Here is a 12,668-nt window from a genome sequence, read left to right on the forward strand (position 1 = left end):
AGAGTCGGTCCCCTGTGGGTCCAGTAACATATGCAAACCTCTCCCCATTGCTGCAATAACATATGCAAAACAGTGCTGCTGGCCCCGGCCCCCATGCTCCCACCACCCGTTACTGTTCGCATCCCACCCCCTCTCCTCTCTCACACACACACACACACACACACACACACACACACACACACACACACACACACACACACACACACACACACACACACACACACAAGCCTGTTTGCTCCTCGGATTTTGTTTGATAAATGTGTGTGTGTGCAGGGTGTGTGTGTGCGCGTGTGTGTGTTCCTTCAGATTGTAGTCTGTAACAGTCTGAGCTTTGTGTTGGCCGAAGGATTATCACAGCTTTGCCACCAGCAGCTAAGGCAAGGAGCAGAGGAGAGCGGGGCTTAGAGAGACACGGTGTATGTGTTGGGACGACTGTGGGAAAAACACATTTGTGTGACGGGGAGAGAGAGCGCTCATGTGTCTGTGTGTGCATGCATGAGAGGCCACGGATGGCTGGTTGTCTGTGTCCACACAGCGAAGCCCGTAGGACCTTCTCAAATACCCTCCTGCACACAAACACACACACCCTCAACCAAAGCATCAGTCCTCTGCACGACTTCGGTCTTCTTTTTGTCGGACCAGCAATGTGTGCGTGAGGAGCTCCAGAAGTTCCTCATTTTGTATCAGCAGGATCTTTCCTACTGTGTCTGCAGCGAGAAGACTGATAGTCGGACAGATGTTGGGTTTTTTTTTGTTTTTAAATGAAGCCTGACTCCGTTTTCATCCCTGAAAGTGTTAAGCAAGTTTAAGAGGGCGCCCAGATAGCTGAACTGGTTGAGCGAGCGACCCATAAAAAGGGGCTATAGTCCCTGATGCAGTGGCCTGGGTTCGATTCCAGCTCACAGCGCTTTGATATGCCGGTCTTCCTGCAGGTCTTTTCCTCTGCTTTCCTGTCAAATAAAACCAAAAATGGCCCAAAAAAAGCAAATTTAAGAGACAGTTTCACGGCCCATTTTGAGAAAGGTGTACAAGAAAATCATTTTGTATAGTGATCATGGTCTTCTCCAAGCACAGTGGTTGTAGTGGATGTCTTTATGTCAAAAGTAAAATCATCCAAAATGCTAATTCATAAGTAACTGGTTTCTGGACCCCTACATGGAGTTGTAAGATAACGCTGAGGGGTTCCAAGGTGATTAACAGAAGCCAGACAAACTCACATAACACAGGATGATGTCTTTATGCTTTACTGTAATTTGTGCCTTTATTGTGTAGTGCATTACTGACTCATTTTAACACTTTTTCTCTCCTAGAGATACAATGCAGAATAAAAATCATGATTTAATTGAATTGTTTTAAAGAGTCACAAACAAAATACCAGGAGCTGCTTATAAATGTGACAGTGAGTCACAATGTTTGGAGTATGTAGTGCAGTTTTTTCTCCAATTTAATCAGAAATTGATTATGATGGATAGCTTTGAAGACATATGACTTTTCCTAAACGTGTACCATTCTTAATCCAGCTTTAAAATTGGATTTGGTTATTTTGAAACCGTGTAGGTATGACCTAGCAGAGCCATGCACCGCCACCACGACTGAACCTGAACTGAACACACCAACAGGCCCAAATATAAACTTGCTTGTGTGTTGTGGTTTGTTGTTATAATCATGGACCAAGACATGTTAAGGGAAAGTTTCTCGAGACTGCAGTACTTTGTTGGACCTTGGATGTTATTTGTCTCCAAGTGTTGGAGTGTTCAATTCTTTGCTGTATTTTCCCTGTAAAATGTCCACATAGCTGGTAAAATCTTTGAGGAGGTAGATGTTTTCTACTGTACTGAAGAGATGCATTCAGTTAGCCATGTTTTAACTTGAATTTTTATTTTTATTTACCCAGAATTCATTGCAAAATATGTTGCTGTGAGCTCAGGTAATATAATATATCTATGTAAGGTAGTGAAAAGTTTGATGAGCTTGTGCAATAGATACACTATCGTTCAAAAGTTTAGGGTCACTTAGAAATGTCCGTATTTTTGAAAGAAAAGCAGTGTTTTTCAATGAAGATAACATTAAATTAGTCAGAAATTCAGTCTAGACATTGTTAATGTGGTAAATGACTATTCTAGCTGGAAACAGCAGATTTTTAAAAAATATATATTTTTATTCTATTTTTACAATGAACACAAACACTGCCAGTGCTAAGATATCTTCACATAAAATCTAAAAATTAATGCATACAATCCACATGGTACAAATACAATAGTTCCAGCGGTCCAGAGTGAGCAGACTCCACAGTTCAGTCTCCTGAGGTTACAGGCCGAGTCCCCCCCTGCTTGATATGATCAACAAAAGGACTCCAGATCGTCCTAAATTTATCTTGGGTATCAGACAGACCATACCGAATCTCCTCAAGATATAAACAAGACATCATATCATTCAGCCATTTATAATAACTAGGAGGCATAGTGGACTTCCATTCTCTCAGAATGACCCTCTTTAATAGTCATGCCAAACATGATGACTTTCTGAGCTGACTGGGAGAATGACACAGTTTGATCTGAAGAGCCAAGTATCACCGTTAAAACATCAGGTGTTATGGTCTTCTTATATACCGTACTGTACAATTGAAAATTTTCAGACCAAAAGTTTTTAAGCAAGGGACAGAAAAAGAATGAATGCCCTAATGTACCATTACTCACTTTGCATTTGACACACAAAGGTGAAATGGAAGGAATAAGTCTATTAAGCCTTGTCTTAGAATAATGTAAGCGATGTAGAAATGGCTGATTTTTAATGGAATATCTCCATAGGGGTACAGAGGAACATTTCCAGCAACCATCACTCCTGTGTTCTAATGCTACATTGTGTTAGCTAATGCTGTTGAAAGACTGATGATTAGAAAACCCTTATGTTAGCACATTAATTATGTTAGCACATGAATAAAAGTGAGTTTTCATGGAAACGTGAAATTGCCTAGGTGTACATTCACATGTCTAGCTAAAGTCTACGAGTTAAATCTAAGCCAAGTCAAAGTCTGTTTTCATGAAATTATCCATTGAATTTCTTGATCTTGTTCACTTTCCATTTTGATCACAGGATTTTAGATCTGTTTTTAGCAGACACATAACTTCAAAAATCAGTTTGCCACTGAGTCGGTGCTAAACCTGCGATTTCCATGTCCACAATGATGTGTATTTTACTGATGCAAAACTGGCTAAACAAATTCCTGTGTCATATTCACCTTCTCTGCACACTCAGAGCCTCCAAGACTCCTCTCCAAACCCCTGAGAAAAAATGTGGACAACAGCAACCTGATATGATCTCTGAAGGCTTCATACCGTTTAGATGTCCATGATACTCAGTGCGAGATGAGAACAGAGGGTGACAGAGGGATGGAGGTTCATCCGTTTAATTAGTATTGTATGAGGCGGACAACTCCTCACATGCAGATGCACACTCTCGCCAGGTTTGCACACTATCACAGGTTGATGGGAGAATAGGAGGGGATTTCATTTCTTCTTCACCCCCCCCCTCCTCTCTCGTGCTTTCATTCATTCTGTCTATGTGCTGGATCAGAGTATGTGGAGATAACACAAGCCCAAGGTCAGGGAGGGAGAGACAGAGGGAGACCTACAGCCAATTTACATCCAAGATGAATGGGAAGAGGGGCAGGAAGGGTGGAGGTCGGGGGGCTTGAGACTGGGACTGTGATCTCCTTAGGGTGCGCATGTGTGTTTGTGTGTTAATGTGTGTGCGTGCGTGCTAGCAAGAGGTCTGTGATCTCCTGGCCTTTGTGATGGAGATGGGCCCGGCAGGCCTGACCCGATAATGACGCGACGCTCTAATAGCATTCATCCTTTCTGCCGCAAAACTACTCAAGCGGAAAAGAGAGAGAGAGAGAGAGAGAGGGAGAAAGTGAGGGGGGAAAAAACAAGTGTGAGGGGTAGATGTGGGTTTGCATGGGTGTGTATGGAGGAGAGGGGGAAGCTGGAGAGAGAGGAGGTTAGCTAAGCTATGTTTAAGAAATGACGTGGGTCACAAATCATTTGTAATCTCGAAATCGGGTTGAGAGAGGAAGGAGGGGTCTTCTTAGATGAGTGTGAAGGTGTGTGAAGTTTTGTGTGTGTGTTTTAGAGAATGGAATTGTGTGTGTGTGTGTGTGTGTGTGTGTGTGTGTGTGTGTGTGTGTGTGTGTGTGTGTGTGTGTGTGTGTGTGTGTGTGTGTGTGTGTGTGTGTGTAACATTAGCAGTAAATGCACTCTGCCTGTGTCTCCTCTCCCTCTCTTTATCAGTGTATATTTGCTGTGGGCGCTGGAGCATGGAAGGCTTTTAGAACACTGGCCCATGGGGGACGGGACCCTCTGTCCAACACACACACACACACACACACTGTTACTTATCATACAGGGTCATTACAGGCCTCTAACTATACCTCGGTAATCACTGCTTTATATCTGCACCCATATTCACCGTACAATACACGGCAATCCGCATCAATGGAGAGCATGGGAATGATGGCAGAGGCGAGGGAGAATGGGAGACAATTGGAAGGTTAAACCACCACTTCATTGTGTCCATCATGTTTTGTGCGAATAAAAGAAATCTGCTTTTGAATTTGTATTAAGCATAATGGTTTTCAGTAGCAAGCTCTTCTCTCTGTGCTCAGACTAAGACCGGTCCTCCTGTGAAGCGGCAAGCAGAGGACAGTGGTCGATCTCCTGCCTTCTGCTACAACTGCTCCAAGAAAGGACACTTTGGCCATGTGAGTGCCTCTGTCTGTCTCAACTGACTACATTTTTACTATTTTCTGTCATACTATGTGTGTCGGTATTTGCCAGTTTGCGTGTTCCCGTCTGCTGTGTAAAGCCAAGAAAGTCCAGAGTCGCAGCTTCAGTGTGAGCAGAAACTGGTAGAAGTATAGATATTTTAAAGTTTTTTAAGTCCCATATAAATGATAATGAAGAAATCTAAAAATACTAGTAGAGTACATGACAAATCACTGTTGAATTTGAATTTTCTTTGTAATTAATAAATTGTCTGTCTGTCTGTCTGTCTGTACAAGTTGTCCTGTTTTCCTTTTTTCCTTTTTTTTATTTTTTATTTTTCAGTTTCTTCAGGTTTACTCATTACATTTGATTTCTAGAGCTCTGGTTTTTGGTCAGATTTGAAAATCTAGTTAACATAGTGTTCTATTTTGTACTCAGCAGTTGGTTAAAATATTAAGATGTTCTTGTCCTCATCCTTTGCGTGTTTCAGTCCACATATTTTAATATCGCTGATGTTCTGTTTTTCCCAGGAATGTACACAGCGGAGGATGTTCAATGGAACTTATCCCAGCATCCCGTTCATAAACCACTATGACACCGTGGAGGACATTAATCGAAGGCAACACAGGATCAAGCTGAGGGTCAAAGGTAAGTCACCTACAGAAAAGCACAAACATCTGTTCCTTAGTAGTTGTTTGTAGCCTTCCTTGCATTGTGTGTATTAGTTTGGGTATCATTGTTCGCTGTGTACAAATATGGAACACTTTGACTCATGGGCCGTAACTCCTGCAGTCAGAATTAATGTACATACAACCAATTAACTAATCCTGTGGATGGGTGCTTTGTCATCCTGGAAGAAGCTGCATAGATCTACATGTAGAAATGTATCGAAAAACTCGTCAGTTAATAAGTGACTGAAGCTCCTGCCATCTGTGCCCCAACAGTCAACTTTCATTCAAAGCCACTTATGTTTTTTCCTCTTGCCATCTTGATACAAAATCATTGTCAGCTGGTTCTAATCAGCAATTTCTACATACATCAGAACATAACTGGATGCTTGACTGTACCTTATAGTGCACCTGTGTTACAGCAACTACATTTGTTGTTTTTTTAAGTCATCTATTCAGTATTTTTCCTTTGTCAAGTGATTGCATGTGTGTAATCAATGAAGTAATCCACAGAATAAAACAAAAGGGTGTTTGTCAGGTTTGTTCAAGATGACAGAGTTTGGGCACTTGAAGCAAAGGCTTAAAGGAGTAACTTGACATTTTCAAAATTATGGTCATTCACTGTCTTGCCAAAAGTTGGATGAGGTGATTAATACCCATAGAATACGGCAAATGTGAAGATGAAGTTAGCTTAGCATAGATGGACTGTATTCAATTGAGAAAATCTTGGTGAGTTAAAATCATACCTATTCTTTAACCAATCAGTTGGTTGTTGAGAAAAACACACTATTTCTAGACTAACTAAGGCGTCCACAGTGCCACATTTTAATGTTGTTCTCTTACACGTCTTTAACAAGGAGTCAGTTCATTTGGAGGTGACTCCAAATGAACTTTCAGTAAACACTGAATTAGTTATACCAAAGCAGTCTCTCTCACATCGGATGAGTTTTGAAAACAGACGGGTGTTCACAGTGAATCTGTTCCTCCCACTGACAAAAATAACTGATTAGTTGTGGAAGATTGTTGATGTAACACTTTTTTCATTTTGAAATTATTTCCAGTTATTGTCCAGCTACTGAGAAGTTAGCTGGACGAGAGCAATCGACCAGTAAAACTGGATGCTATACCCTTAAAAAAAAAGCATATTTCTTCAGAATATAAGACTAGTACTTATATTTGTTATCATAACTACTACAGTGATTCATTTGCAGTTTCACACGTGTCCTTACACTTGCATGGGTTAATCTCTGAGACAAACAGATGCTACTGACAGGATCGACCAGGCTCCTGCCTTGTGTAAAGTATAAGTACAGTTTTTGTCTTACCTGACTTTGATGCTCATTGGGCTAATGCATAAAAGAGAAAGCTCAAATAAATCTGTTTGTCTTTCTCCTAGAACTGAAGAAAAATGGCTATATACCAGGCCATTCAGAGACCATTCTCACACCAGGACCGCCAAAGAAGAAACTGAAAATCAACCATCCCAAAAACAGCCACCTGCCCAATCACAAACCTCACCAAACCCCGAACAACCACAAACCCAGCCCCAGCCATATCTTTTTTAAAGACAACGGTGACTTTAGTGCTGAAAGACCCAAAACAAATAAGTACAAACAGGAGAGCATTGGCAGTGCGAAACCATGGAAACCTAAGAGACCAGTTCCCACCTCGAGGGACTCACTCCCACCAAGTAAGCTAGTTTTTGATGAAGCGGATGACTTTCCCAGAGGGGGAGGCACCGGGGAGAGCATGCAGAAGAAGAAGAAAAAAAGGAGAATGAATAAAATGAAGCAGGTTCTTTTCGGACTACCAGGAGGACACAGAGATGGCAGACCAGATTATCTGTGCAGGACTGTAAAAGGGGCGATGCCGGGGCCACAGTCAAAGCAACAGAAAGCAAAGAAGAATCCAAAGAGGAGAGATCGAAACCTCAGGAAAGCTGACAAACAGTTTGGTGCAGAGATGTACCCAACGGATGAGAATCTGTTCAGCATCAAACAAAGGAAACGCAGGCGTAAGAATCAGGTTCTGTGACATGTAAACCTTTCAGACCAACAGTGAGGACATTTAGGGATGTGTCAGACATTTTGTTGACTCAGGTCTCACTGAAGCAGAGCTGCAGTCGTCATCCATGGCTTTAGGAACCTTCATTGATCCTTGTTCAGAGAAATCATTTTGACATGTCGGGAGGAAGAGCACAGGTGTAAAAAGTGAAATTAATCATATAAATTCCACTTAGCTGCCTCAGTTCTGCTGTTGTTCATGCTGCCTCAATGTCACACTTGAACTGAGCAGAGCTACAGCATTTGTCCTTTTTCTCCTATGAAGATGTTCAAGCTGCTTTTTCACTGTTTCTGTAGTTTGATAATTACAACTGTCCTCCACTTCAAACTGCAGACATCACTGTTAATATGCTTAGAAATAGAGAGCTTAATATAACAACACTCAGCTCACTTAGTTTGTTCCATGGGCATATTCACTGTTCTGTTTGTTGTCAGCGAAACGGGGTGACTAAAAGAGGAGCTGCAAGTTATTCACCAACAATGTTTACAGTAGATTCCCTCAGAAGTAACTGTATGTTCTTTTATTTCTTTCACAGTAGGTTCTTCCCATTGCGAACATTTAGTAAGATCATTTCCTAGTGCCTCTACTCTGAACACAGATTCATAGTTGTTGCTGCTGTTGGAACAAAAAGATGGTGAATGTCTTTCAAACACTCTTGGAAATAAGTTTGTCATTTTGAAATGAAGTCATTTTAATTTACCTAAATGTACGCTCACACTGTAAATGCATCTATTGCATGTTTGATGCAGATCTGCAGGTCATCGCGTTACCAGTTCTGGATAACATGCGGTTGTGACATCAGCTTTTCACCATCATTTATTTAATTCAGTTGTACATGATCTTATTTGTTATGGTTCTAACAAAATTAAACCCTAAAACATCACATGAAATAGTGTACAGTGTCTTTGTAACACGACTAATGGTTCCCCAAAGACTCACTGTTACAAACCCAGCTAACCCAGTAACATTAATGGTATTGAAGATATTTATTAACAAAAGAATAAAATTGTGACAAACAAAAGTAAAATGAGGCAATAACTAAATGAGTGCTGGGAACTAAAATACAAAACGAAAACACAAAGAGACTCTAACCTAGAGTTTTGTCCCAAAATAAATCCTAACAATCAAAATTAGCGTGTGTGAAATACGAAAACTAGTGCCTCCAAAATGTACAGAGTTTTATAATGTCTAACAAAGTTCAACTAAGCTGAGGCACATGAGCATGGCTTACAGCGGCAAGCTTCTGAGCTTCAGGCTTGCCGGCTTTTATATCCCTTATTAATACCACGAGGGGAAATTCTGATTTTCACATATTTTCGCGGGGGGGGGGGGGGGGGGTCAGAGCGCAGGGTCAGCCGCGGTACAGCGCCCCTGGAGCAATTTTCAGGGGTTAGGTGTCTTGCTCAGGGATAACTCGACATGAGCACGACGGGCCGGATCGAACCGCAACACGGCCACTCCACCCACTGAGCTATGCCGCCCCGGCTTCTTATACTGATCAATGCAGGCTCCGGATTGCCTGACTTCGGCTCGGGTCAGCTGCTCTAAATTAGACTCCGGGCACAGGTGAGGAGGATCAACTGCAGCGGCAACCTGAAAGCGTATAAAAAGAAACAGGCACGCACACACAAGCACACAAGAGGAGGAGACCAGAATACGGCGGCACCCGTAACACTCATGGGAAAATAAAAACTGAATCTGAAACTTCAATATCTAACACTGGTTCACGCTGTTTCATTTTGTAATATTGAAGTGCTTGATAATATTTCTCACGACTTTTCTGCTGTAATTTCTGTTTAAGATGCATTAAAACCATTTCATTCCAGTTACCAAATGTCACTATTCCCCCAGATGAAAGTGTCATCTGTAGGTGATGACAAGTGATCCATCCTGTTGACATAAGTAAATTAACAAAGCTAAGTTTTGAAGACAAAAAAAGGCACAGATTAAGAATATACAAGAAGGATCCATGCTGACAGTGCCATCATATTTAAAGTTGGTTGTCCATTCACTGTTGGATACACTGGTGTCATAAATGTGAAAGTCTCAAGCTTTACTATCATTGGTGTATTTTTATTTCCTTCATGTTTGTCACAAATTAAAATTAATATGTAGACAACAGAGCATTTGTTAAAAATGGTAGAAACTGTAGTGTCTCAGTCTGTCAGTAGGGGCCTGTGATGATCTGACCGCTTCATCCACCACTTCTTCCAAAAGTCACTTATGGATCAACTACTAATATCTTAAAGCTCTTCAAGAAAAAGTCCGCAGAATCTGATGTGAATAATGTTGATTCAGTACAAGTTGTAAGGACAAACACGAGCAAATCTCGAGACCTTAAATGTCAATTCTCATTCTGGAAAACCACAACCCATTTAAAAGATGAATCTTGTGACATTTCTTCCACCATTACATTTGAATTAATTCATGTCTCATGGTGTATGACTTAATCATGGTAAATTTCCAAATGCCTCCTTTTAAAAAAGTAGATAAATACTCTTCACCCGGGCTGTGGATGCTAAACACAGAGATAGTATTGGTAGTGCATTGCAAGCTGTCGAGAGTGCATTTCCAGATCATTGTTAGGCACAAGGAATGTACCTCTGGCATAAAATTCTGCTGAGGTGTTTGTTTTAGCTTGCCAGGTCACCATGACCCGCCAGCACACACACAAACACACAGTGTAGGGTTTCAGCGAGTGTACACAACAATCACTCTTATAAGTTGTCTTTGCCTGTTTCAGCCAGTCTGTCTGTTCCAATTGATGCATTTTCTATAGTCTTTTTGTAAGCAGTAATTTTACAGCTTCACACAGGATTATTCAGTCTTGTGCATAAGTCTAATTTAATCATCATGTTTTCAGTTTTTATCATTTGTTCAGTTTTTAAAATCCCACAATAACACAAAATTAGTTTCAGCCAGCGGCGACAGATAAATGGCAAGACTGGGAGCCCACAAACTGCAGACTTGAGGAGAAGGTTAGAACCTCTGATAAATGAGTGTGGATGTGAAACAACCCCGAAAAAGCTGCAAATTCAGAGGAAGAGGACCTGACTTGCTCACAGAGTTATAAGTTGAACCTGCGATCACAACAGCAGGAGACTCTACCATCAAAAATAGCGGTAAAATGATTAAGACCTGCTGCTGAAGTAAAGGCCATCACTGGAAAAGTCTTCAGGTTACTATGTGAAAGCAGAATGTTACTTAGGTGTTGAAATTGGACGTTTCAAATACAAATTGCCTTCCAAAACCAGCAGCTCTAAACAAGTTAACTTCACTGAAATTTAATCTCTTGGAGACAAAAGCATCTTTTCAAAGCTGATGACCTTCTTCTGAGGCGCCATGGAATTAAAACATTCACAGATAATGTTCTGTTTTGTCTTCAGCATCCATCGTTCTCCCACACAGACACAGTGACAACACATCCTGGGACTAAGTCCAGCCATCGTTCACTGAAGCAGGAAGAAAAACCATCTCCGGTTGACAAAGCACATGAGGGTAATTTCTCCTGTCTGTCTCTCTCTGTCTCATCTGCTCTTCATGGAGCTTCAGTGGACGCACTAATCAATGCTGGAATCAAGCTCACGCCACATCTGCTTCCCCTCCTCTCCTTTCCATCATTTCCCTCCAGTGTTAATCATCCAGCGCTCCTCTTCATCCAGCTCTGTCCTTCCTACCAACTCTGGGGTCTGTTCCATGAAACGACTTTACCAAATAATCCTGGCTTATTTCAGTTAGTCTGACTTGTAGTATATTTTGGTACCATAAAAGAAATTTAACATAGTTCAAGCTCAGGTATTCCGTCAACCTAAACTGGCAAACTAACTTGATCCAGATTCTACCACTGATCCTCTTGACTTTATTTAATCATTCCAAAATTTAATTTAACAGAAAATCAACTTAAGAATAGCACACGTGGTCAGTTATCTCGAGTGCTTCAACCCGTATCAGATTAACCTCTTTGCGTGAACTTGAACTTACTCTCATAGAACTGTTTTACTCCAGACTGATCTGTTTTATTCAAGTCAGGGGTTGGATTTTAATTCCCACTTTTATTGGTTGTTTCTTAATACACTTTATAAAACAGCTTACCGTACTATTAGTACAGCACTTCTTACTGAGACAGTTCACCCTAATTTTAATTTTGTGCATGAAAAAAGACAGAAAGTGGCATCTTTGTTCTTTGAGGATGTGTTTGTGATATCATTTAGCACTTTTAACTCTTTTAAATATCTTTCTGTTATATTAAGAAGTACATCTAGACGTAGGTCTGATTGAAATCAAAAGCAATACATCAACAAAATCAGCAATCTATTCACACACTCTCCATGATACGGACCTCTTTTTGCAATGCAAATTTTGCCACGTGGAATTTACAAAAGCTTATCTTTTTCAGCCTCAGTGGATATTACTCCTGTTCGAGTCAAACTCATTTCTTGCAATAAAACGGCAGCAAGTTGGAATGGCCCTCTGGTCAAAAAGGAACTGTTGATGGTGCAAAATGAAACTCCAAATTTACAACCGCCTCCACAGAGAGCATCTTCACCTTGACAATTTTAAGCTGAAAAGTGTGAGACAATTGTTTTATTTGTTCTGGTAGTTAATGATTGAAAGCAACTATGCAGCTATATTTTTGGCTGCTCTAGACAAGCTCACCATTTCACAAGTACCAATTGTTAAAGAAAATATTTTTCACTAAGTCATGCAGTGATTTGGTTTATATTTTTGCTGATCAAATTTAAAATGTCTGCCAAATTATTAGTTCTTGTTTGGTGAATCAGAAGAAAATGACATTTTAGGGGAAACTCCAGACTTATTTGGTATTTCTAAAAATATTTTCAAACATTCTTTTCTTCTACTTTTTTCAGATTTGGTCTTTACACAACAACTCCATGTTTTAGCATTTTGTACATGGATTATTTTAAATTTGATAGGTGGGACTTAAAATGTCCTCCATGCCCTCCAGTCTGAAACTCGTCAGCATATAGACATTTATGTTCTTTATTATCTTCCCAATAGAGCTAAAATATTTCCCAGTCTGTGCAAGCGGGACCAAAAACGGATTCATCCTGAGGTCTAATTTAAAACACTCCCACCTGTTGAAATACCCTGTGAAGCCCTCACACATGTTAATACCCACATTTGCGAAAGCTCTTGAACGCAGCGCAGAGGA

General features: G+C 40.7%; 1 protein-coding gene across 2 annotated transcripts in view; it reads left to right on the forward strand.

Moving 5' to 3' along the window:
• The window catches only part of zcchc7 (zinc finger, CCHC domain containing 7), a 52,092-nt gene extending 43,714 nt beyond the window's left edge, over positions 1 to 8,378 (forward strand). For both annotated transcript variants that reach the window (XM_022206058.2, XM_022206059.2), the window contains exons 8-10: positions 4,664 to 4,759; positions 5,294 to 5,411; positions 6,828 to 8,378. In XM_022206058.2, coding sequence (XP_022061750.1) covers positions 4,664 to 4,759; positions 5,294 to 5,411; positions 6,828 to 7,465 — 852 coding nt within the window. In that variant the 3' untranslated portion in view covers positions 7,466 to 8,378. The remainder of the gene's footprint in view (positions 1 to 4,663; positions 4,760 to 5,293; positions 5,412 to 6,827) is intronic.
• Positions 8,379 to 12,668: the final 4,290 nt, after the last annotated feature.

This window comes from Acanthochromis polyacanthus, chromosome 3 (assembly GCF_021347895.1).
Source record: "Acanthochromis polyacanthus isolate Apoly-LR-REF ecotype Palm Island chromosome 3, KAUST_Apoly_ChrSc, whole genome shotgun sequence".
In the NCBI taxonomy this organism is placed as follows: Eukaryota; Metazoa; Chordata; class Actinopteri; family Pomacentridae; genus Acanthochromis; species Acanthochromis polyacanthus.